This window comes from Nicotiana tabacum, chromosome 18, assembly GCF_000715075.1.
Source record: "Nicotiana tabacum cultivar K326 chromosome 18, ASM71507v2, whole genome shotgun sequence".
Classification (NCBI taxonomy): domain Eukaryota; kingdom Viridiplantae; phylum Streptophyta; class Magnoliopsida; order Solanales; family Solanaceae; genus Nicotiana; species Nicotiana tabacum.
The window spans coordinates 143,975,408-144,000,196 of record NC_134097.1 but is presented as its reverse complement, the minus strand read 5'-3'; the positions used below and the strand labels follow the sequence as shown (position 1 = coordinate 144,000,196).

General features: G+C 37.0%; 1 protein-coding gene across 1 annotated transcript; it reads right to left on the bottom strand.

Moving 5' to 3' along the window:
• Positions 1–14,292: 14,292 nt before the first annotated feature.
• On the bottom strand, positions 14,293–22,552 carry LOC107832334 (exosome complex component RRP45A). The gene is made up of 11 exons (XM_016660160.2): positions 22,218–22,552; positions 20,842–21,051; positions 20,327–20,422; positions 20,116–20,230; positions 19,404–19,481; positions 19,110–19,298; positions 18,534–18,623; positions 18,012–18,151; positions 17,642–17,700; positions 15,220–15,460; positions 14,293–14,829 (listed from the first exon to the last, which is right to left on the bottom strand). Exons 1-10 carry the CDS (start codon positions 22,352–22,354, stop codon positions 15,246–15,248), a joined length of 1,329 nt encoding a protein of 442 aa, XP_016515646.1. The 5' UTR covers positions 22,355–22,552; the 3' UTR covers positions 14,293–14,829; positions 15,220–15,245.
• Positions 22,553–24,789: the final 2,237 nt, after the last annotated feature.

Sequence of the window (24,789 nt, the reverse complement as noted above, 5' to 3'; positions counted from 1 at the left end):
CAGTTGTTCGCCTTCCATTGTGCTAAGTTTGTAAGATCCTTATCGACTACTCCGAGGACTCGGTACGGTCCTTCGCAATTTGGGCCTAGGTTCCCTTCATTCGGGTCTCGAGTATTGAGGGTGACTTTTCGTAGAACTAAGTCGAAGTGTTGAAGGTTGGTCCTTCAATTGTAGTATCTCTCAATTTTTTGCTTTTGCGCGGCCATCCGAACAAGTGATGCCTCTCGTTTCTCATCCAATAGCTCGAGGATAGTATTCATAGCCTCGTTATTTGACTTCTCTGATGCATGTCGAAACCTGGCGCTGGGTTCTCCAACCTTGACAGGGATAAGGGCCTTGAAGCCATAAACTACAGAAAACAGAGTAGCCCTTGTGCTAGACTTCGATGTTGTTTGATATGCCCAAAGGACCTCGGGTAGAACTTCTCTCCATTTACCCTTTGCACTGTCCAACCTTTTCTTCATTGAATGATAGTTTAGTTTGTTGATTCGGCCTGTCCATTTCCAGTTGGGTGGTATGGTGTTGATAAGATCCTTTTTATCTTGTGTGCTTCGAGGAACTCTGTCACCTTGCTGCCGATGAATTGTTTTCCATTGTCACATACAATCTCGGTAGGTATCCCGAACCGACATATGATGTGGTCCCAGATAAAGTCAATAGCTTCCTTTTCTCTGATCTTCTCGAAGGCCTGTGCTTCCCCCCATTTAGAAAAGTAATCAGTCATAAATAAAATAAATTTAGCTTTACCTGGGGCCGTTGGAAGAGGGTCGACTATATCCATTCCCCATTTCATGAAAGGCCGCGGGGATAGGACCGAATGGAGTTGTTCTCCAGGCTGATGGATCATCGGTGCAAATCGTTGACACTTATCACATTTTTTGACAAATTCCTTAGTATCTTTTTCCATGCTATCCCAATAATATCCTGCTATGATAATTTTATGAACCAAAGACTCGATGCCGGAGTGATTCCCACAAGTACCTTCATGGATCTCTCATAGAACATAATCGGTGTCCCCAGTCCTAAACATACCGTTAATGGCCCATCGAACGTTCTCCTATACAATATTCCGCCTTCGTCTAATGCAAACCTAGCAGCCTCGGTTCGCAGGGCCCGCGATTTTTTATGGTCTGATGGGAGTTTACCATTTTTCAAGTAATCGATGTACTTATTCCTCCAGTCCCAAGTCAAACTTGTCGAATTTATCTCGATATGACCCTTTTCAACCACAGACCTCGATAACTGGACGATAGTCCTTGGGACAATATCATCTTCTTCTACTAAGGATCCTAGATTAGCAAGTGCATCGGCCTTGCTATTTTGTTCTCGGGGCATATGATCCAGGGTCCATTCCTTTAAGCGGTGCAACGTCACATGTAGTTTGTCTAAGTATCTCTACATTCTATCTTCTCGAACCTCGAAACTCTTGTTTACTTGGTTCACTACCAATAGGGAGTCGCATTTTGCCTCAATGACCTATTCCCCCAAGCTCTTAGCTAGCTCGAGCCCTACAATTATGGCCTCATACTCGGCCTCATTATTTTTTAATCTTGAAGTTTTGATAGACTATCTAATAAAATTACCTATTGGTGGCTTCAAAACAATGTCGAGTCTGGACCCTTTCACATTCGAGGCACCATCAGTGAAAAGGGTCCATACCCGCGATGATGTACCTGATCCCAGCAGAAGTTCTTTTTCTACTTCGAGTACGAGGGTCGGCATAGAATCGGCCACGAAGTCAGCCAAGATTTGGGACTTGATAGTCGTTCGGGGTTGATATTCGATATCGTACTTGCTTAGTTTGTGCCCACTTGGCCAATCAACCCGACAATTCGGGCTTATGCAAGATATTTCGGAGAGGATAAGTGGTTAATACACATATGGGATGACATTGAAAATATGGCTTTAATTTTCTAGATGCGCTGATTAATGCAAGTGCTAATTTTTCTAAGTGAGGGTATCTAGTTTCAGCATCTCCTAGAGTTCGACTTACATAATAAATAGGGAATTGTGTACCTTGCTTTTCTCGCACTAGTACTCCACTTACCGCTATCTCGGACACTGCCAAATATAGGTAAAGCTTTTTATCTACCTTCGGGGTATGAAGCGGAGGTGGGATTGATAGGTATTTCTTCAATTCTTTTAAGGTTTGCTGGCATTCTGGGGTCCATGCGAAGTCCTTTTTTTCTTTTTGAGCAAGGAAAAGAACCTATGACAATGACCTCGAAATAAATCGACCCAAAGCAGCTATTCAACCTGTCAGTATTTGCACGACCTTCACACTATCTACGATCGTTATATCCTTGATGGCCTTGATCTTATCGGGGTTGATTTCGATGCCTCGATTCGACACCATGAAGCCGAGGAACTTACCCGAGCCGACTTCGAAGGCACATTTCTCCGGGTTAAGCTTCATGTTGTATTCCCTCAAGATTTTGAATGTTTCCTGCAAATAAGCTAAATGGTCCTCTGCGCGTAGGGACTTAACCAACATATCATCAATGTAAACTTTCATTGTTTTACCTATTTGTTCTTCGAACATCTTGTTAACTAGGCGTTGGTGTATAGCTCCTGCGTTTTTCAGCTCGAAGGGTATTACGTTATAACAATAAGTTCCAAATTTAGTGATAAATGAAGTCTTTTCCTGGTCCTCCGGGTTCATCTGAATTTGATTGTACCCGGAGTAGGTGTCGAGAAAAGTTAGGATCTTATGGCCGGCTGTGGCATCGATCATACGATCGATGTTGGGCAGTGGGAAAGAATCTTTTGGGCATGCTTTGTTCAAATCCTTGTAATCTACCCACATTCTAAGTTTATTTCCTTTTTTAGGAACTACAACTATGTTAGCTAACCATTCGGGGTATTTTACCTCCCGAATATACCCTATTTTAAGAAGTTTGGTTACCTCGTCCTTTATGAATACATGCTTCACCTCGAACTGCGGCCTCCTTTTTTGCTTTACCGATTAGAACCTGGGGTCAAGGCTAAGCCGGTGCGTAGTTATTTCTGATGGGATTCCTGTCATATCCAAATGGGACCAAGCAAAGAAATCCATATTATCAATATAAGAAATTGAATGAGTTTTTTCCTGAGTTTGGGGGTTAATCCCGTTCCCAGGTATACCTTTCTCTCGGGCATGTAGTTGATCAATATGACTTGATCCAGTTCCTCGATCATGGACTTAGTTGAATCAAACTCTTTGGGAACGACGAAAGTTCGGGGAGTAAGGAAATCCTCTTCTTCTTCCTCGATTGCCTGTTCCTCTAGCTTGTTCGGGACTAGGATCGGTGATTGCTATTTGGCCGCTTGTTTATCTTTGGTCCCTGATTTTTCCGAGGTCGAAGGTATTGGTGCTGGAGACACTTCCTCGACTGCAAACATCTCCTTTGCAGCATATTGTTCTCCATAAACCGTTTTCACCCCATCCTCTATTGGGAATTTCATCATCTGGTGGAAGGTCAAAGGTACTGCCCTCATGTTGTGGATCCATGGCCTCCCGAGAAGTGCATTATACCTCATGTCGCCTTTGATAACATGGAATTTTGTATCATGTATGGTCCCAGCTACGTTTACTGGTAAGATTATCTCCCCCTTTGTTGTTTCGCTTGCTATATTAAAGCCATTTAGGATCTGGGATGCAAGTATAATCTGATCCTGCATGCCGAGCTGCTCTATGACCCTCATTCTGATTATGTTTGCTAAGCTACCTGGATCCACTAGCACACGTTCAACTTGAATTTTATTTAAAAGAATAGAAATTACCAAGGCATCGTTATGCAGCTGAGATATGCCTTTTGCTTCCTCTTCATAGAATGATAGGGCGTCCTCGGGCATGTAGCTGCGAGCCTATTTTTCTCTGGTTATCGACACCTTGGTGCGTTTGAATATAGGTCTTTGTGGGACATCGACACCTCCAACGATCATGTGGATCACATGTTGTGGTTCTTCCTGCTCGTTGTTTCTTGCATCTCTCTCCCTGAAGTGACTCTTAGCTTGATCACTAAGAAACTCTCGAAGGTGACCCTCATTGAACAACCAAGCTACCTCCTCCCTGAGTTGCCTGCAGTCTTCGGTTCTATGGCCATGTATGCCATGACACTTACACATTAAGTTTGGATTCCTTTAAGAGGGATCGGTTTGTATAGGCCTGGGCCACTTGGTATCCTTGATCCTTCCAATAGCTGACATGATCCCTGATGCATCTACACTGAAATTATACTCTAACAATCGAGGTGCCTCCACAGGGTCGGTATGTTTGTCGAACCCATTCTTACTTATGAGTCCCCGGGAACTTTGACCTCGATCGTTTTGTCGATCATTTTGATGAGTGTTACGACCTGAGCCGTTGTTCCTCCGATCGACATATGGCTGATATCGTTCTTTGTTGAATCTTGATTCCCTGTCTGTATCCCTCGGGGGCTTAGCCGCCAGCCTATTAGGATGAACTGAGACCGAGGGTGCTCCCAACTGGTCGTTCTCGACCCTAATCTTGGATTGGTAATGGTTATGCACATCTGACCATGTCACGGCTGGATACTCGATCAAGTTCTGCTTTAATTGTCGAGATGATATCGAACTCTGTTCGTTCAAACCCTGCATAAAGGCTTGTACTGCCCAGTCATCGAAGACCAGTGGTAGTTCCATTCTTTCCATCTAAAATCTAGACATGAGCTCTCTCAACATCTCATTGTTCCTTTGTTTTATCTTGAAGACGTCTGATTTCCTTGTTGCCACCTTTATGGCCCCGGCGTGTACTTTCACGAAGGCTGTCTGCTAACATAGCAAATGAATCAATAGAGTTAGGAGGCAAGTTGTGGTATCAAATCATAGCTCCTTTCGATAGTGTTTCTCCAAACTTTTTCAATAAAACTAACTCAATTTCATCATCATTCAAGTCATTTTCTTTGATCCCGCAAGTGTATGAAGTAATATGCTCATTAGGGCCAGTTGTCCCATTATATTTGGGTATATCGGGCATGCGAAACTTTTTGTGAATGGGCATCGGAGCCGCGCTCTGAAGGAATGGCTTTTGTATGAACTTTTTGGCATCTAAACCTTTCAAAACTGGAGGTGCCCCCGGTATTTGGTCAATACGGGAGTTATAAGTTTTTACCTTTTTATCATTATCTTCAATCTTCTTTTTCCCGAACTCGATCCTCTTGGTGAGCTCTTCGAGCATTCTCATAATGGTGGGGTCAGTCCCCGAGTCATTTCCATTTGACCTCTCTTGCGCTGGTTTATCACACCGAGTGCTTTCATATTCAGCTACACTCGGAGTCTTATTCTGACTTTGAAGTTGAGCGATGGCGATCTGCTGAGCTTGTAGCATCTTGAATATCACTTGGAGGCTGATTCTTCCATCTCTCATTCCTTGTGCTCTTTGGCCACCAGATCGGGCTTCCCTACGTACACTCTCTCCAGGGTCTGCGCCTAAATCTGTGTTTAGGGCATTGTGTGAGCTAACATCAACTAGTTCCATATTTGGCACTTCCCCAGGGTTTATTGGTAGTACATCGACCCCTATGTTATTTTTTTCTCCAAGGCCTTCGTTGTCGTGAACATGTGCATTTTGTGAGCTAGACATACTTCAGCCTGAGAATAAAAAATTCTTGACAAGAAAAAGTATAAAAATAACGTGTGTAATGAGAATCAGTAAAGAAACAATCACTATTATCTTTACCCTCACGGTGGGCGCCAAACTGTTTACCTCGAAAATATGAGTAACAATTAAATTTGATTTGTGGTTTTAAAGATATGTGATTTAGTTCAATACCAATTAATAATCAAGAAAAATGATATATAGATGAAAGAAAGTAAGCAAGACCAAACCAGTAGATAAGCTAGTAGGCAGCAGTGATCTCGAGGTGAACCAAGAACAATAAACCAAGGACAGTAAAGATAAAAGGGACAATTCAGATGAGCATAGAGCAAAAAGTAGAGAATATATTATTTTGTAAATGATTAGATGATGTTACAAATGATTGGGTTTCCCTTTATATAATAGGGGATTCCTAGATAAGGTACATTTCTATTTACAGTAAGGACTATTACTGGTACAGCTGTCTAACCGCCTAGTACGGAATAGTACAATCCTATTCCAGGATTTGCATCATGATCTTGCGGATGTGGCGAGAATCTTGTCCTTCTGTAACAAACTTACAATGGCATTATCTCGGAGTCGGACATGATTGGCCCTGATATTTATTGTGTTCTTTGATCCTCGGGCATTGCATTCTATCTTCGAGCTCGAGTCTGGCCCATCGAGCTCGAACTTGAGGGCTTAAAGCAACCCCTTGAGCCTGGAAAATCGGGCATACCTGATTTCGACCGTATACAATACTGTTATAAAGAACATATATTATAACATAACATAAAAATTGGTTCTGAAAAAACTTAGCTTTTATAGTGAATGGTTGTTATATGGAGATGTTGTTATAGAGATGTGATTGTAAATAGAAAAATATACTTCCTCTATGTTGGGAAATCTAGATATCTCTATGAGTGAGATGATAATGAAACAAATTGAAGAGAAATGAATTTCTTAATTCATGGTTTTATAATTGAACTATTACTGAATTTCTACTGTTTTGTAATAGCTCATTCTCCATTTTTTCTAATGCTCATTCTTTCATTTTTCCTTTTTCAGTCTAAATCTAATGATCGTCAGGAGCGCTTAGAGGCATGAAGTTAAGTAAATCTAGATGCTATTTGAAAAAGTTTAACTTTTTAAATGATTATTAATATTAAAAAAATATTTGTTAAGAAAACGAGCCTTTCAAGTAGGACTTGAAATACTCTTTTATTTTAATTTCACTCTATAAATAGGTATTGGCGGGACTTGCCTAATATGGTTATAGTTGAATTTTTTATTTTAGAATATTTATTGAAGTATCAAAGGCGAACGGGGCTTATGTAAAAAGAAAATATCTATTCGCCCACCCTCAAAATGCTTTTTTATTTGATAAAAGATTTCGTGAGGTGATGTCCTAATTTCCTTTATATAGCTTAGGTCTAGTGATATTATAGAATTTAAAAATATCAAAGCCGTAAAAGAATTACTAATTGACTCTATTTTTTCTAGCCATTAATTCATAAAGTACCTCTAAAAAATTGATTGTTGCCTATTTAACTTTTTTTAACTTATGGTTTATGTATGACAAATAAGTATTGCCCCTATCTTCTAGGTAAAAGCATATATCAACAACAACCTAGTATACTTTCACAAGTGAAGTCTGGAGAGGGTAATATATACGCAGACATTATTTCTACCCTAGGAGTAGAGAGGTTGTTTCTGAAAGACCCTCGGCTCAAGAAAATGAAAAAAGGCATATATCAACCATAAGAATATATCCTCGTTGTTTTGTTAGGACCTTTCAACATTCAAAGATAATTGAAGGAACAATATTTCTTACACAATGATTTGTGTATTTTGCACTTGCCATTTGAAGTTTCAATTGGACTTTGACATTTCTACAAAAGAGGAAATAAGAGCAATAGGCACAAAGAGCAGATAAGCCTTTTTTTGGTGAACTGGATAGTTATATATACATATCAAAAATAGTTATAACATTGTTTGGGAGGTGATGCTCCCTATTGTTTCGTTACTAATATCTTGTTCTGCACAAATATTTATCCTTACAATACGGACAAATACAGTTCCTAGGATGTCTGCCCACAGTGTGTTGTTTAGAAACGCCGGAGGAACTGCCAAAACTTCTGTCCTATCAAAAGTATTTTTCTCTTCTCCTTCCTTTGCAAGGAGGTCCGCCACCTAGTTTTGTTCTCTAAACTCATGCTCTAGCACTGGATTTCCCAGCTGCTCCATCAAGAACCTGCATTCATGAATAATGGAGTTAAAATGTAAATTACCTTCCTTTATCATTCTGATAACCTGTTCTGAGTCAGTGGAGATTTAAAGTGGTGTGAGCTTGTGCTAGAGTGCTAGTGTTAGCCCTTGCCATAGGGCTTGAATTTGGTATGTGGTAGGCCTCTCATGTAGCCCATAACCCAGTCACCCATGTTGTTCCTAATTATTCCCCCCCCCAATCCCCCCTACTCGGGATATTGGGTATGCTGCTCCATCAATGTTGAGTTTGTATGTCTTTAAATAATTGGATATCAGATACACAATTGTCTACATTAACTCTGTACTGGCATAGGAAAGGTGAGAATCAAATGTCGCAACTCGTAAATTTTGCCAAGTCTAATAGACTGTTTGGCCAAGCTTCTCCGAGCTAAAATACTTTTTTTCTTTTTTTCAAAGTTGAAGTGTTTGGCCAAGCTTTTAGACGAAAAAAAGTATTTTTAAGAAGAAGCAGAAGCAGTTTTGGAAAAGCAGAAAAAAGTAGCTTCTTCCCATGAGCACTTTTCTGAGAAGCACTTTTGAGAAAAATACACTTAGAATCGCCTTTTAAAAGCTTGGCCGAATGCTAATTGCTACATAAAAGTGTTTTTCAAATTAATTAGCCTAACATAAACTGTTTTTCACCAAAAGTACTTTTGAAAAAAAACACTTTTGAAAAAAAGCATTCTTGTTATAAATAATATTAAGTGTGAATGTCCATGTATTATGAAATTACTTGGGAGCAAATTATGACCGAGTGGCATGGCCTTCAACAAATGACAAGGTCTTTCAACAAGTGTCAAGACTTTCAACAAGTGGGAAAGCCTTTTCAACAAGTAGCAAGACTTTTAACAAGTGGCAAAGCCTTTTCAACAAGTGTCAAGATCTTGGACAAGTGGCCAAATCCTTTCATGCAAAAGTGCATATAAATAGGCCCAAAAACTTAAAGAATGTAATCAATCAAGAAAAAATTATTAATTACCTCCCTCTAAATTCCCATTGTTTTACTTTATTTTCTATTATTCTATAATACGTTATCAGCACGAGACTCTACCGTCTCAAGAAGCTCTTTGAGAAAACTAAGGTATAATTTTTCTCCTCTTTTAATTATGACTGATATTATAAAAAGAAAGTTAATTGCCCTTGAAATTTCGGGCAAGAACTATATGTCATGGGTGTTGGATGTTGAAATCCATTTAGATGCAACGGGTCTTGGAGACACCATTAAAGATAAAAATAAAGCATCTACCCAGGACTGTGCTAAGGCCTTGATTTTCTTGCGCCATCACCTTGATGAAAGGTTGAAATAGAATATCTCACAGTCAAAGATCCACTTGTTTTGTGGAATATCTTAAAGGAAAGATATGACAACTTAAAGTTGGTCACGCTTCCACAAGCATGATATGATTGGGCTCATATAAGGCTCCAAGACTCTAAGTCTGTTTCTGAATATAATTCTATGATGTTCAGAATTACTTCTAAATTGAAACTCTGTGAAGACAGTATCACTTACTATGATATACTTGAAAAAACGTTCACAATGTTTCATGCCTCTAATATGGTCCGACAACAGCAGTACAGAAAAAAATATTTCAAGAAGTACTCTCAGTTGATTTCTCTTATCCTTGTGGCTGAACGATATAATGACTTGCTCATAAGAAATTACGATAATCGACCCACTGGGTCTACACCATTGCCTGAAGTGGATGAGGTATATTCCCATCATACTAAGCATGGAAAAGGTCATGGCCATGTTCGTAGTCGTGGTCGTGGCCGTGGTCGTAGCCAAGGAAGAAATTTTTCTGGTGTTAATCATCCCCCAAAGAAAAATAACCACCAAAAGTGGAAAGGAAAAAGTGAAAATCCAAAGGCAATGGGTTTGGAAACTGAATACTATCGTTGCGGTGGAAAAGGGCATTGTGCAAATATTTGTCGTACACCAAAATATTTGGTTGAGCTTTATCAAGTATCTCTAAAGAATAAAGGCCCAGAAGCCAATTTTGTCTCTAACAATTAATTTGATATCACCCACTTGGATGTGGCAGACTTCTTTGAGCACCCTGATGGAAAAATAGACCACTTGATCGGTAATGGATCAGTGGTTAAAGATGATTGAGTAGTTTGGTTTTTATTTTCGTAGCTAGTGAATAAATATCATGTAATCATAGTTCTTTACATGAGTAGTAATTATTATTATCAATTAGTATCATAATCAGAGTTGCTCGAAATTGCATTAAAAGGTCATTATTGAATCATTAATTTAACTTTGTTTCTTTTCCCTCTTTTCTCTAAAAATACTAATGTTTATTCATATATTTTTTTTGTATGTCAAATCATGGGAAGAAAATATGGATACCTCACAAAGCAAACTTGGATCAAAGTTTAATTGTAGAGATATTTGTTTAATTGATTCATGTATAACACATACAATATTCAAAGAGAAGAAATATTTCTCTCATTTAAGTATGTGCAAGGCATATGTTACTACAATTTCTGGTAGTAGTAATCTAACTGAAGGCTCTGAAAGAGCTACTATAACTCTGCTTAAGAAAACAATACTTGTCATAGATAATGCAATGTTCTCCTCCAAGTCCAAGATGAACTTGTTAAGTTTTAAAGATATCCACCGAAATGAATATCATGTTGAGACAATATATGAGAATAATCTTGAATATCTCATCGTTACCAAGAATGTCTCTGGCCAGAAAAGGGTTATTGAGAAGTTCCCATATTTATCTTGTGGCCTGTATTGGACAAGAATTAGTGCAATTGAGGCACATTCTATCGTAAACCAAAAGATTATTGATCCCCACACTTTTGTACTTTGGTATGATCGATTAGGATATCCTGGATCAATTATGATGAGATGAATTATAGAGAACTCAAATGGGCATCTATTAAAGAATTTAAAGATCCTTTTAAATAATGAATTTTCTTACACTTTTTGTTATCAAGGCAAGTTAATCATTAGACCATCACCAACAAAGGTTGGGATTGAGTCCCCTGCGTTTTTGGAACGTATACAAGGGGATATTTGTGGACCTATTCACCTACCTAGTGGGCCGTTTAGATATTTTATGGTCTTAACAAATGAATCTTCTAGATGGTCTCATATGTGCCTATTGTCATCTCACAACCTGGCATTTACAAAATTAATGACACAAATAATTCGATTACGGACACAATTCTCCGATAATCCAATTAAGTCTATTAGACTTGATAATGTTGCAGAGTTTTCATCCCAAGTATTTAATGATCATTGCTTATCAATTGGGATAAAAGTGGGAACATCCTGTAGCTCATGTTCAGACTCAAAATGGACTTGCAGAGTTCTTGATTAAACGTCTAAAATTGATAGCAAGATCGTTACTCATGAAAATAAGGTTACCCACTTCTATTTGGGGTCATGCCATTTTGCATGCAACAATGCTAGTTCGTCTCAGACCGACAAATTATCATAAATATTTTCCGGTGCAATTAGTTTTGGATCATGAACATAATATATACCATTTAAGAATTTTTGGATGTGCAGTATATGTGCCTATATCACAGCCATATTGCACCAAAATGGATCCCGAAAGAAGGTTAGGAATATATGTTGGGTTTGAGTCACCCTCCATTATTCGCTACCTTGAAACATTAATGGGAGATTTGTTCACTGCTCGATTTGCAGATTATTGATTCGATGAGATATTTTTTCCCAAATTAGGGGGAGAAAATGGTGAAACCAAACGAGAAATTTTGTGGGAAAATCCATCATTATCTCATCTTGATCCACGTGCCTTTATTTGTAAAAAAGAGGTGCAAAAGACTATTCATTTGCAGAAAATAGCAAATCAAATGCCAGATGCATTTACGGATCTGAAAAGGATAACGAAATCACATATCATTGCAGAGAATGTTCCAATTCGTATTGATCTCCCTGTTGGACAATCTTCTAGTTCATAGCTAATGATTCAAAAGCACTCCTAAAACGTGGCAGACCATTGGGTTCTAAGGATCGAAATCCTAGAAAAAGGAAAATAAATGATCAAGATGTCACTACGAATGAGTCTCATAAAGAAACCCATGATTTAACCAACTGTGAGATTCATGAGAAAATCAATGACCCTGAGACTCAAGAAAATAAGGAACTGTCAATAAACCCAATCGATATTGAGACGAATTTGAATCGATTGGATATAGTAGTGGATTATGTCTTTACATATAATGTTGCATCTAGCATTATGCAAGATAGTGAGGATCTTGAACCTCAATCTGTTGGAGAATGTTGACAAAGATGTGATTGGCCAAAATGGCAAGAAGTAATCCAATCTGAGATGGATTCACTTGCGAAACGTGAAGTTTTTGGGTCTGTAGTCCAAACACCTAAAGGTGTTAAGCCTGTTGGCTATAAATGAGTCTTTGTACGTAAAAGAAATGACAAAAATGAGGTACAAAGATATAAGGCACGCCTTGTTGCACAAGATTTTTCACAAAGGCCCGGTGTCGATTATGAAGAGACATAACCTGTTATGGATGCAATAACATGTAGCTATCTCATTAGTTTTGTTGTCCTTGAAAAGCTTGACATGCATTTAATGGATGTGGTTATTGCCTACCTTTATGGCTCACTTGATAATGAGATATACATAAAAATTCCCGAGGAATTTAAAATGCATGACGCACATAATTCAAAGTCCCGAGAAAATATTTTCAATCAAATTGCAAAGATTTTTGTATGGTCTAAAGAAATCAGGAAGAATGTGGTATAACCGCCCTAATGAGTATTTATTAAATGAAGGTTATATAAATGATGCCATTTATCCATGTCTTTTTATAAAGAAAACAACATCGGACTTTGTTGTACTTGCTGTATATGTTGATGACATAAACCTTATTGGAACTCTTACAGAACTCCAAAAGGCATTTGATTATTTGAAGAAAGAATTCGAGATGAAAGATCTCGGAAAGACAAAAGTTATGTCTCAGTTTGCAAATTAAACATTTGGCAAACGGGATTTTTGTTCATCAATCTACCTACACATAAAAGGTATTGAAACGGTTTTACATGGATGGAGCACATCTATTAAGTACTTCGATGGTGGTTCGATCACTTAATGTGAATAAGGATCTGTTTCGACCTCAAGAAGAGAATGAAGAGCTTCTTGGTCTTGAAGTACCATATCTTAGTACAATTGGTGCACTAATGTATCTTGCTAACACTACAAGGCCTGACATAACTTTTTCAGTTAATGTCTTAGCAAGATATAGCTCTGCTCCTACAAGGAGACATTGGAATGGAATCAAACACATATTGCGATATCTAAAAGGGACTACCGATATGGGCTTATTTTATGGCAATGAATGCAGTCCCGATCTTGTTGGTTATGCCGATGATGGGTATTTATCTAACTCACACAAGGCTCGATCTCAAACATGCTATGTGTTTACATGTGGAGGCACTACCATATCTTGGTGATTGGCTAAGCAATCAATCGTGGCTACTTCATCTAATCATGCAGAGATAATTGTTATTCATGAAGCAAGTCAAGAATGTGTGTGGTTGAGGTTTATAATACATCTTATTCGTAAAAAATGTGGTTTGAAGTGTGACAAACTACCCACGATTTTGTATGAAGATAATGCAGCATGCATAGCCCAATTGAAATGAGGCTTCATAAAAGGAGATAGGACAAAACATATTTCACCAAAGTTATTTTTCACACACGATCTTCAAAAGAATGGTGATGTCGATGTGCAACAGATTCGTTCAAGTGATAATATGGCTGATTTATCCATCAAATCTCTACCAGTGTCAACCTTCAAGAAGCTAGCATACAAGATTGGGATGTGAATGCTCAAATATGTGAATTGATGCTATCATCAGGGAGGAGTTAATACGCGTTGTACTCTTTTTCCCTTACAAGATTTTGTCCATTGGGTTTTCCTTGCAAGGTTTTTAACAAGGCAACCAAAAAGCGTATTATTAAATATGTACTCTTTTTCCTTCACTAGAATTTTTTTTTCACTGGGTTTTTCCTAGTAAGGTTTTTAACGAGTCACATTATCTATTAATGAACATTCAAAGGGGAGTGTTATTAATAATATTAAGTGTAAATGTCCACGTATTATGAAATTACTTGGGAGCAAATTATGACCATGGCATGGCCTTCAACAAGTGACAAGGTAGTTCAACAAGTGTCAAGACTTTCAACAAGTGGCAAAGCCTTTTCAACAATTGTCAAGACTTTCAACAAGTGGCCAAATCCTTTCATGCAAAAGTGCCTATAAATAGGCCCAAAAACTTGAAGAATGTAATCAATCAAGAAAAATTTATTAATTATCTCCCTCTAGCTTCCTCTTGTTTTACTTTATTTTCTATTGTTCCATAACAATTCTCAAAATAAGCTGAGTTTTTATTTTCTATTGTTCCATAACAATTCTCAAAATAAGCTGAGTTTTCCAGGTTGGGCCAAACATACTATAAGTATATATCAGTACCTTCCGAGGGTTGAAATGACATGCTTAGGTCAATCAAATACAATTGCTGCATAAATAGTTTAGTTACCTGAGTGACTCAAGAGAGCCTCAAATCCAGAAGAATGATTGTCTTTGCTCTACAACTATAAATAGAAATCTTCTACATGGTCAAAGAACATATAAAAAGCTAAAGAGAAGCTAGAGAAAACTCTAAAGAACAAAGCATTCTAAGTCTTCCTTCGCGACGTAGTTCATATCCAAGAACGAGGTTCAAATCAAGATCCAAAGCGGGGATGCCACAAGCTCTGGATACAATCAAGTAATTGGAACTCAAGCTAGGATACTTTACAAAATCCAGCATTCTTTAATCCTCCATTCACATCGAACATCGATGGGAATGCCTTCAACTCAGGATCTTCAATTTGAGGACAAAGTTTTAGCTGCTACTATCAAGAACTTCCATGTGCTGCTCCAACTTTGCAATTAGACACAGAATTTACTAATGCCAGGCAGAAAATTTCAATCTGAGAGAAGACAATGAATGTAGTTAGCTGTATCTTATTTCGTAAAACAGATATAACCGAATGGTGATACAGCAATGTGTATTGGCATCCAAGTTGTCTACAATATAAACTTCCCCCAGCTTAATGCGAGAAAATGACAAAAAAAATGGTCTCTTATGTTCGGAAGTAGGTTTAAAATATTCCCTTATATATGGTACTCTTGAGCAGTTTTAGTCCTTGTAAAAAAAAAATTGGAAAAAGTGAGCACTTTTAATCTCCGTCAAATATTTAACAAACTTTGAAGGTTAGATTTAATGGGAGCTGTGAAAGAAAGATTTAACCAGAACCACCATGAAAGTCCCATCAAATCAGAAACTGCAACACCAAAAACACCATACACCAACCACGTACCTTAAAAAGACAGATACATGCATTCTCTAAACTGCAGAATTAGACAATTTCTTCTTTCGCCGTCTGTTTTTAGGCTTAACAGCATCTTGTAAAGTCTTCTCTCTGCTTGTTGCCATTTCTTTTCCAGCCGACTCAGTCAATGATGATACTGGACTAACATCTGAAAGTGGTTCATCTGATTTTCTTTCTTCTGTAATATCATCACCTAAATTGTCTAGCTTCATAGGTACTGCTGCTGAACCTATAAAATATAATCATCAATATATCAAGCCAGCTTATTCCCAATTTTTCATACTTGTTTCAAGAGAGAATGATCAAACATTGACACAATTTTCATGTTCTAGTGGTACCCATTTTCATGTTCAAAGATCAGGAACATAGAATGACAAATCTAAAATTTGGGTCAACCATACAGGGACAAAGAATTGAAAGATGTATCCTTCAAAATAATTACATTCAGACAATAATTAGGTGCTAAAAAGAGAAATAGTCAACACCAGACGCATAACCTCCTTGTTTATTTGAAACATATCACAAGATTGATTAGAAGATCAATTTCAAGACAATACACGTCACTGTGCTGTCAAATGCCTTGATTTTCAAATTCCAGGCATCAAAATCGTAAATGGCCACCCTCCCTGCCAGAATCCCCCAACGAACCTTGACTGACCTCTCTACTCTACTAGTCCAGGTATACTGACACACTTTTAAATCTCTCCCAAACATCTATTTAAGTATTTAGTCTAGATTTAAGAGGGTTCTCAATTGTGATGTAGTTTCCTTCTACCTCTTATGAATTCACCAGCTTCACATCTCCTAACGGTCATCCTTTAATAGAAACAACTCCTGTAAAGGACAAATCACCTTCTCTTACCCTAAATTCCAAAGTTTAACATTTTGTAAGCAATTTCCCACCCAATGTCATGTACAATCTCCTGAGATGATCTTCGATCCCCTGTACCATCTTTATTCTTATGAAGTGGTTGTTGAATTTTTCAAACATGTAACTGAAGATCCGTTCTTCTCCACCTTTTGCATATTTAGCCAGCAGCTTCTGAGGCCAGTTTCAAAATGAGACATCACCACCCAGTGATGTTACTGAAATGAATGTTGTTAGCTAAGTTCTTCTCCTCTCTATCAAATCAAACCATCCTATAGAATTCCTGCTATTTTCTCTCAAGTCAACGGATTTTCCACTTGCTGCATAAACAGTTCTCCATTGATCAGCGATAAATTCGAGCTATTATGGTTTGAATTACATCTCATGTTACTGTATCACAAGACTTTAGTTATTCTGTAAACTAACGCCGAAGCACTGTATTTAATGGAAAGACGGGGATTATCCAGTAGAGCTCTTAGCTAAAACAATGTGAAATATTGGAGGAACTAACTTTGGGTAGGTCAATATTGATTAAAAGGGTAAGGAAATCAAGAAAAGTTGGGGTCATAAGAAAAGAGGAGCTGATTGGGGAAGATGTGATGATCGACAAGGGGAAGGTTTTTTAAAATTCTAGATAGAGCAAAGAGCTTCGCTTTAGCTCTGAGTAACACAATGTTGAATTTTTTTATTTTTTTTCATTGTTTGATTATAATGTCAATTTTTATTTATATATATTTTGACTGATAATGTTGAATTTTTTATGTTAAGCCATGTTAAATTATTTGAAATTCTTATGGTTTATAATGTATGCTTTTTCTTATAAGCTTAATATAAGCATTTTTTGTTACTTCGGGTCATTTCTTTAGCAAGTACTAACTGACACATGAAATTGATGGAATGTGATTTGTGTAGCTGACAACATATATAAAATTTCATATCTTCCTATCTAACATTGTTTTCATGCCACATAGAGTTTTTTGGATAACCGAGAAATTCCTAAGACCGTAGCTCACAGTTCGAAACTCGGTGGATAATGAGCCTGCCGCTCTACCCTTCTCTACTTAAATACCAAGCTTTTGCTTGCGTGAGGGTTCGAACCTGTGATGTGCGCCTAACAAACACATCATGTGTTGCTCTCTTACCGCTAGAACAAAGATAGTTTTCCTTATCCGCAAATTAAGAGACGTATCAGACTGACATTCTATTTGTAAGCACTTAGATTAAATTAAAAATTGTGTGATAGTCCTTGTATAATTTCTAAATTTCCTTTGACAAGTGAAGCTGAACAATCCCACAGAAATAAAGTCTCTCCATGTTATGAGATTAGCAAAGTTTTTGAATCTTTAACAAATGTATAATAAACCATGCATACAAAGAATACATGAATTATCCAAAAACTATACACAGTTCAGATTATCAATATCCATAAAGACTCATTTAGTAATTCACATTAAGCCCTGTTTGCAGTATGTTAAGTCAGAGAACAATCATAGCACACAAGGAACTCCAAGCTTACACTTGAAATTAAATCATAAAACTCACCACGAGAAGCAAGATTAGCTTTCAATTCATCTGTGTTAACACCTTCTGAATATGGATCCCTAAGCAAGAGAAAGGAAATTTTTGCAGTGAGTTAGCAAAATCAACTATTAACGTGTCCAAACAAGTTTATATGTGCATTTTAAGATGGAGATATGCATTAGTTCTTTCAAAGCAAGAATATACGAACTGCTTCTCTGAATGATAGCTTTGGGTTTCCATGCTAGATTACACTTGTGCATGTAAAAAGTAAACCTCTTAGCCCAAAGACAGCAGCCCAGGGCACTTTGGCAACTTATATATGCATTAATTGCACCGCATATGAATAATTTTCTGGTAAACAAACTCGGAATAAGACAGGACCAAGATTTACCAACTGGAGGGCCCGCCTGTGAAACTCTGGTTCTTATCACTCCTCTTCTTGATTCTACCTTGCTCGACATCCATGTCATCGCTCTGACTAACACTGCACTCTTCTGATTTTATTTTTTTCCCCTCCAAGATTTGCTTAGCCTTATCAGTAAGGAGATGGAAATAAGAAAACAGAACACTGAAGTCTTAAGACTGAAATTCAGTTGACTGAAAAATCTTAGTCAAAATTCTAACTGCTGAAAATTAAGTTTGCTTCAGCTAAAGACTGAACATTGTAATGAAACACATACTTTCTAACAATTTACTGGCAAATACAATTACTTACGATTTGATAGAATTGTGATTTCTTTTCCTAGCAATATACCCCATTTTTCAGATTTTGGTGAGAATGGAACTTGATTTCAAAAGATAAACCATTTTAACTTATCTTCACTACCCTTATATGTCTAAGGGTAATGACTCTAATCAGTCAATACAATGGGTTCTACACATACATTTGGCTAATGAAAAAGCCTCCATGTACCTTTTGACCTGGTTCATTGACATCAACTGCATTAATATTTGCATGTCGCTTGACCATTTTGAGAGCTCTCTCTGTGTTGTAAGATTCAACCTACAAAAAGAATACATTCCAACCTATTAGGCATCAATCTAATCCAACATGTAACAAAATAAATCATACTTTCGCCATTCATGATAATACTAACTTGAATATTTTTTATTTTTTGACTCAATTTCAGAAAAAATAAAAGAATAAACAAAAAGAGAAACAAGATTGAATTGCCTTCTTCTTCACAAAGCTTTCATCCAAATCCAAAGCCAAATTTATGCAATTCCAAATAAACCAAAATATAGTAAATTATAACAAAGATGTTTTCACCAATTTAAGTGTAAGTTCTTGATAGTCTCAGAGAAAATGAAGTGGCACATGGTAGTGGCAAGGGCAAAGCAGAAAGATAGACCAATAGCAGCTCTAATTGGGAAAAGAAAGGGGCGACGGATTTAAAAAATCAGTCATCATTCAGCAGAAAGGGCATGAAGATTACAGAACCCGACTCCAGTAGCACTTGAAAGTTAGTCTGCACTACCATATACTTACAGCGGTTTTAATTTTGCTAGTTATATCCCCGGCCTTCACTGAGGCTATGCGTAGACACTGCATGACAACACTTTGCATGGTACCCTGTCCTCCAGGCTTTTGAAATGCACAGACTTCGCCATTTGTGTTCAGGGTGACGGACATTCTTCCTCCCATAACAGCTTCTTCATGATGTGTTGGATCTATAACCTACCAATACTAGTTAGATTAGAAGAAGTTTGCATTTGATTTTTTAATACCATGCAATTAAACAGCATAAAACAATTAAAAGAGGAAATTTTAACAGTTGCATACCAAATTCTCGTCTCCAATAAATGCAAAAGTTACTGCTATAGGTAAATGGTGTATAATCAAAGGAAGTGGCTCCCTCACCTGCCAAAATTCAAGAAGCACTCAAATAACTCAACATGTAACATTTTCTAACAAACATTTCAAACACATCAAGTAATAGCAACAAAATAGAACATTTCCCATTACAAGCAGATATTGAATAATGTATAAGTCAGTGAAATACTCTGGACGAGTAACATAAAAAGGCAGGAGGAGTAGGTGAAGGCTAAAGCAAAAACTAGAAAAACAATTAAAATAAAAAATGCAGAAACTATTTCAGAACTAAGAGCTTCCAAATTTCGACAAGCTAATAAAGAAAACCATAGCACACACCATAATATATATTTATTTATTTATTTGTATGTGTGTGTGGGTGGGGGGGGGGGGGGCAATAATTAAGACACCATGATTATTATTATTTATTTATTTGAAATGGTAAGTAACTATGATTATCTTTATAACATAACAGAATGATATTATTAAACATGACAAAGGCAAGCGCTCAGATAGGAAATCTCAATAAAGGAAGAACATATAGGGAAATGTACGACTCTAAGGTAGTTGTTTGACAAAACTTTTTCTTTTGAAGAATTGGTTTAATGGATGATTATGTCCAAAGAAATATTACTTAATGCAACCTCAAAAATTTTTGAGGGAAATAAGCAAGAAAGGGGACCTCGGGCGGATGCAGTATCACTTCCTGCCTGTCATCTCCTCCTAGTGTACATTCAGGCCTCCGAAATGTCAAAAGAGCAGCTAAAGCAGCAACATTGGCAGCATCAACAAGATTACTGCACTTGTAGAAATCACATAATTAGTTTCATAACTTCAGATGGAGACGTAGATGGGCACTTAACTGGGCCCAATTATAAACCACTGCAACTCACCCTCCATTGTCCAAAATATGGAGATCAATACGAATTGACCAAACCCACTTCCCAGCCACAACACAGAGTGATTCAGTGTCCACAGCTCTGCTTTCCCTGCATTTAGGCATCAGCATAAAAGAAGACTTAACCAAAGACAGCAATGTCTTTTCTTCAAATTATGTACTTATCTCAGCAAAACAAAGCAAGTGAGCTTTATTGTCCGCTTTCTACAGACAAATAACAATACAAGATACCTTCAAAAAGATCTAATGCAAAAATTCAAAAAGCAAACAAGTACTACTACAATGGAAAAGAAGCAGCAGTGCTTAAAAGTTATAAGCACTTCTCAACCGCGAGACAAAGAAATACTATATCTCTCCATGGGATAGTAAAACCTTTTTCTTGTAAAATATACATCTTCTAGTTTATTTAAAAAGACCATATATATCTGATAATATATTTCTCGATGCGTAACATTCTCTTGTCGAAGGAAGACATATGCTTCTTGGAAAGAATAGTAAAGGAAATGTTACCTTAACCCTCTGTCAATTATGCGACCCAGCTCAACAGCATACTCTGAAGGACGACCTGCCTCAAATGAAGGATCAGCCATTGGGGAAAATTCAGTAAATACTGAAAGGGTTCCTTCGTTTGGTCGATCTCGATAAGGTTGCACTAGTTGCGACGTAACAAAGCCCATAACATGAGTTTGCCCCAGCTGAACTTCCGACGAACCATCTTCTCTGCAAATCAATAACTCTTGGCACTTATAACACAAGTTCTTATATGAATCGCACAAGCATACGTAGCTAAATCTTTCTCCTTATACCATAATATGCCAAACATGTGCGATATAAAAGTTATACTGGAAGCGTGACACTGTGAGGTACAACAAATAACAATTAGGGAAGGAAAGAACTTTAATCCATGGGATTAGTCAAATCATTTGAAATGAACGTAACTTATGATAAGAGAGGTTGAAAGTTTCAAATGTAGCCCATAACATAAAACCTACAACTGTGATAGATATATCCGTATGGAGTCTTCTTCCCTAACATTAAAGTTCTATCTTTCCAAATGTGTTACAAAGTGACAACCAAACAAACAGAAGACTACACTCACTGATAGTTTCTGTTTCAATACCTCCACATACTATGTCCAGTATCCATCTCAAATTCCACATGTGTCCGGGCTAGCTTGTGTGTACCTCAACTAACTCTACGGAATACCGGCTACCTCCCACCAGCAAGGTACCTCAAAAAAGCAATTCCCTAGTCGAATAAAGGACGGTTACTATAGCTTAATGGCTAGAGTAAAACTTGACGAACTACAACTTAATATAGAGGATTCATAACCCTACTTCAACTGATATTGGATTAAAGCAATTTTTTTAACAGCAGTATCCCGGGCAGCTAGCGGCACCTAACTAATTCTATGTGATACCTGCTACCTCCCACTAGGAACATCAACAGAGCAATTTATATGTGTATATTTAGCTTAATGGCTAGAGTAAAAATTGATGAAATACAGCAAATCCTCTTAGTATAGAGGATTCAAATAGCCAACTTCAACTAATTTTGGATTAAAGCAACAAAAAAAAATGTGCCAGCTTGCCCGCACCTAACTAATTCCACAAAAAAAAGTCCTTTGGATTAAAGCAACAAAAAAAATAAACATTTAACTGTGGTGTAGGGCCAGCTGGTGCGCACCTGACTAATTCTACAAAAGAATACCTCCCACCAGCAAAGGTACATATTTACAGCAGCTTAATGGCTAGAGTACAATTTGATGAACTAAAGCAAATTCTCTTAATGTACAGGATTCATATAGACTGATTTTGGATTAAAGCATAGTTTTTTTTTATTCTAAAAGTCAAGGTAAAAAACGATATTGAATTCCAGATTCTTACCTACCGAACTTGATTGTAAGCCTCCGATAATCAAAGGGACGGCGACCGTCTATTCTCAGTTCAGATTCCAATGCAGATTCTATGAACTTTTTCTCATTCACTGTCATTCGCCATGTATTTGCTAATCTTTGCTCCATTCTCTTTTTAACCTAATTGTATTTTCAGAAACCCAAATCAGAAAAGAGCTGAGGATTATATTGCTTTTTTCCCCAAAGTGTAGAGTTGGAGCAGGGTTTAGGGTTTTAGCCGATGTATGGCCGTTGATTCGGGTCGAGTCGGGTTGGAAATCAAGCGGTTATAGATAACGAGTCGGATTCACCTTATAATGATGGGGCAAGTGCACTTACAGCCATTCTCATGGATGCTTTCATGATATTTAGGGGTGGTTGGGTAGGATGTATAAGAATAATGCGGAATAAGGTGTATTAATAATGCATGGATTAGTAATGTATGCGTTAGTAATGCAAGCATTAGTTGTACATATATTATTTCTTATCTATTGTTTGGTGTGGTGTATTAAAATTATAATGTATTACATAATTTTTAAGAAAAATAGTTGTTTACAAAAATGTCCTCCATATTCTTTAGCTTTAAAGGACTTTAAGGACAATTTTGTCTTTAAACATACTAATGCATGCATTAATAGCCTTGGTATTACTAATGTCATGGTTTTCTATGAATTATTAATGCATAGGATAGTACCAAGTATGATGTATAACTAATATAAGTATTAGTTATACGCATGTTGAAAAAATGTACCAAGCAAGGTATTAGTAATGCATAGAGCTAATGCTTGCATTGTTTTTTCTAATACCTCCTATCAAACGACCCCTTAGAGATTATTATGTACTTATTTTATCCTAAAAGGGATCTTTACACAAAGAGCCGCTCAGTTTTACTATTTACTTTCCCTAGTCAGTATAAGTAGATTATACATAGATTATACATGGTTATACACACGTATATATATTGGCTATTTTTAGTTTAAGTAATTGAATGGGTTGCTATTTAGGTTAATTCTTCAAATTTTAAATTAAAAATCTTAACTTCTGGACAATTCAAGATATTTTTGGAAAACTAAAATTCAAGACACACTGGCTAGTGTTTAAATAGTAGCCCTTTAAAGTGGCCAGCCGATGTCATTTCTACATGATTTAGAGCCCGTTTGGCTTAGCTGATTTAGAGTAGTTGATAAGCATTAGGTGCTGAAAAGCACTTTTAAATGCTGAAGTTGATTTAAAAAATAAGCAGTTACGTGTTTTGATAAAAGTTCTGAAATTAATAATAAGCAGCTAAAGAACTGGGTATACGAAGAGTTTTGTTTTAAAAAGAAGTTTTATAGGAATAGAATAGTAAATATTTTGGTCAAACCTAAAGTGCTTATAAGCTGAAATTTGATAAGTTGGGGGAGACCAACTTATGGCTTTTGACTTATTTTTGGCTTATAAGTACTTTTAATTTTACCAAAAACGTAGATAAGCCAAAAAGTGCTTATAAGCCAGTTTAACCAACTTAGAAGCTTAGCCAAACACCCTCCTAACACGTTATGACCAAAATTATAGCCAATTTATAATAATGTGAAATCTGAATGGAAAGGAATGAAAATTTACGGAAAAGGGAAAGGTATGGATGAGAAAGATGTTACCAATTGATAATGTAATAGAACTATGAAAAGAATTATTATGGAAAAAGCAAAATTAAATATAATTAACTAGGCGATTATGATGTGTAAGAGTCAAAGTTGTAGCGAGCATAGCCTTTAAAATACTTTTTTGCTTTTGTTTTTCTTTAGGTGTTTAATATTTATATTGGAATCTTAATTTGTGATGCGTAAGGCTCTTTAGAGGGGAAAAGTGCTCTTTAACATAGTTTTTTCTATACCCAAAGCTCAAATCGAGGCTTTTGTTTAGTGTGTACCTATCTATCTCACTATAATCCTTGTTGGTTGGTGAGCTTTAAAATACATTAAAATGCTTGAGAGGTCTTACCTTACAATATTTTTGAGATGTGTAAAGGGAAATGTGAGAAGCTTATCTTTCTAATTAAATTAATATATACTCCGCCATCTCATGAATTCATGGTGTTATTTTAGCACTAGTTATGTTCAAATTGTATACGGGGAAAATCGGAGTTAATGAGCACCCCAATTTTTTTGTGGGGAAAACGAAGCAAGAACATAACTACAAGGAATCGAAATTAAAGTTGGGAGCCTCCTGTATCAAGGCCCGAAGAAAACACCTACCCTCGGAGTCATCAAGACCATGTCCCCGACCCGGTTCAAGCTTCGAGACCTCGGAAAGCATTGCCAAACGTCCGCACACGGTCAACAAAGAACCGTGATATCTGCGCCCAACCAGATATCATGGCGTGAATCTCGGCCCATATCGGCAGCAGATCAGTGATTAGCGAAAAGGAAGATCTTTACCTAACTCCCCTATTATATAAAGGGAAAGTTTATTATTCAATAAACACTATGTAACACGCAAACCATGGTAATATACATATATTTCCTCTGTTTCTAAAAGTTATTCAAAGTTCTTACTTTTGCTCATAAGTTCTTCATAAGTGTTGG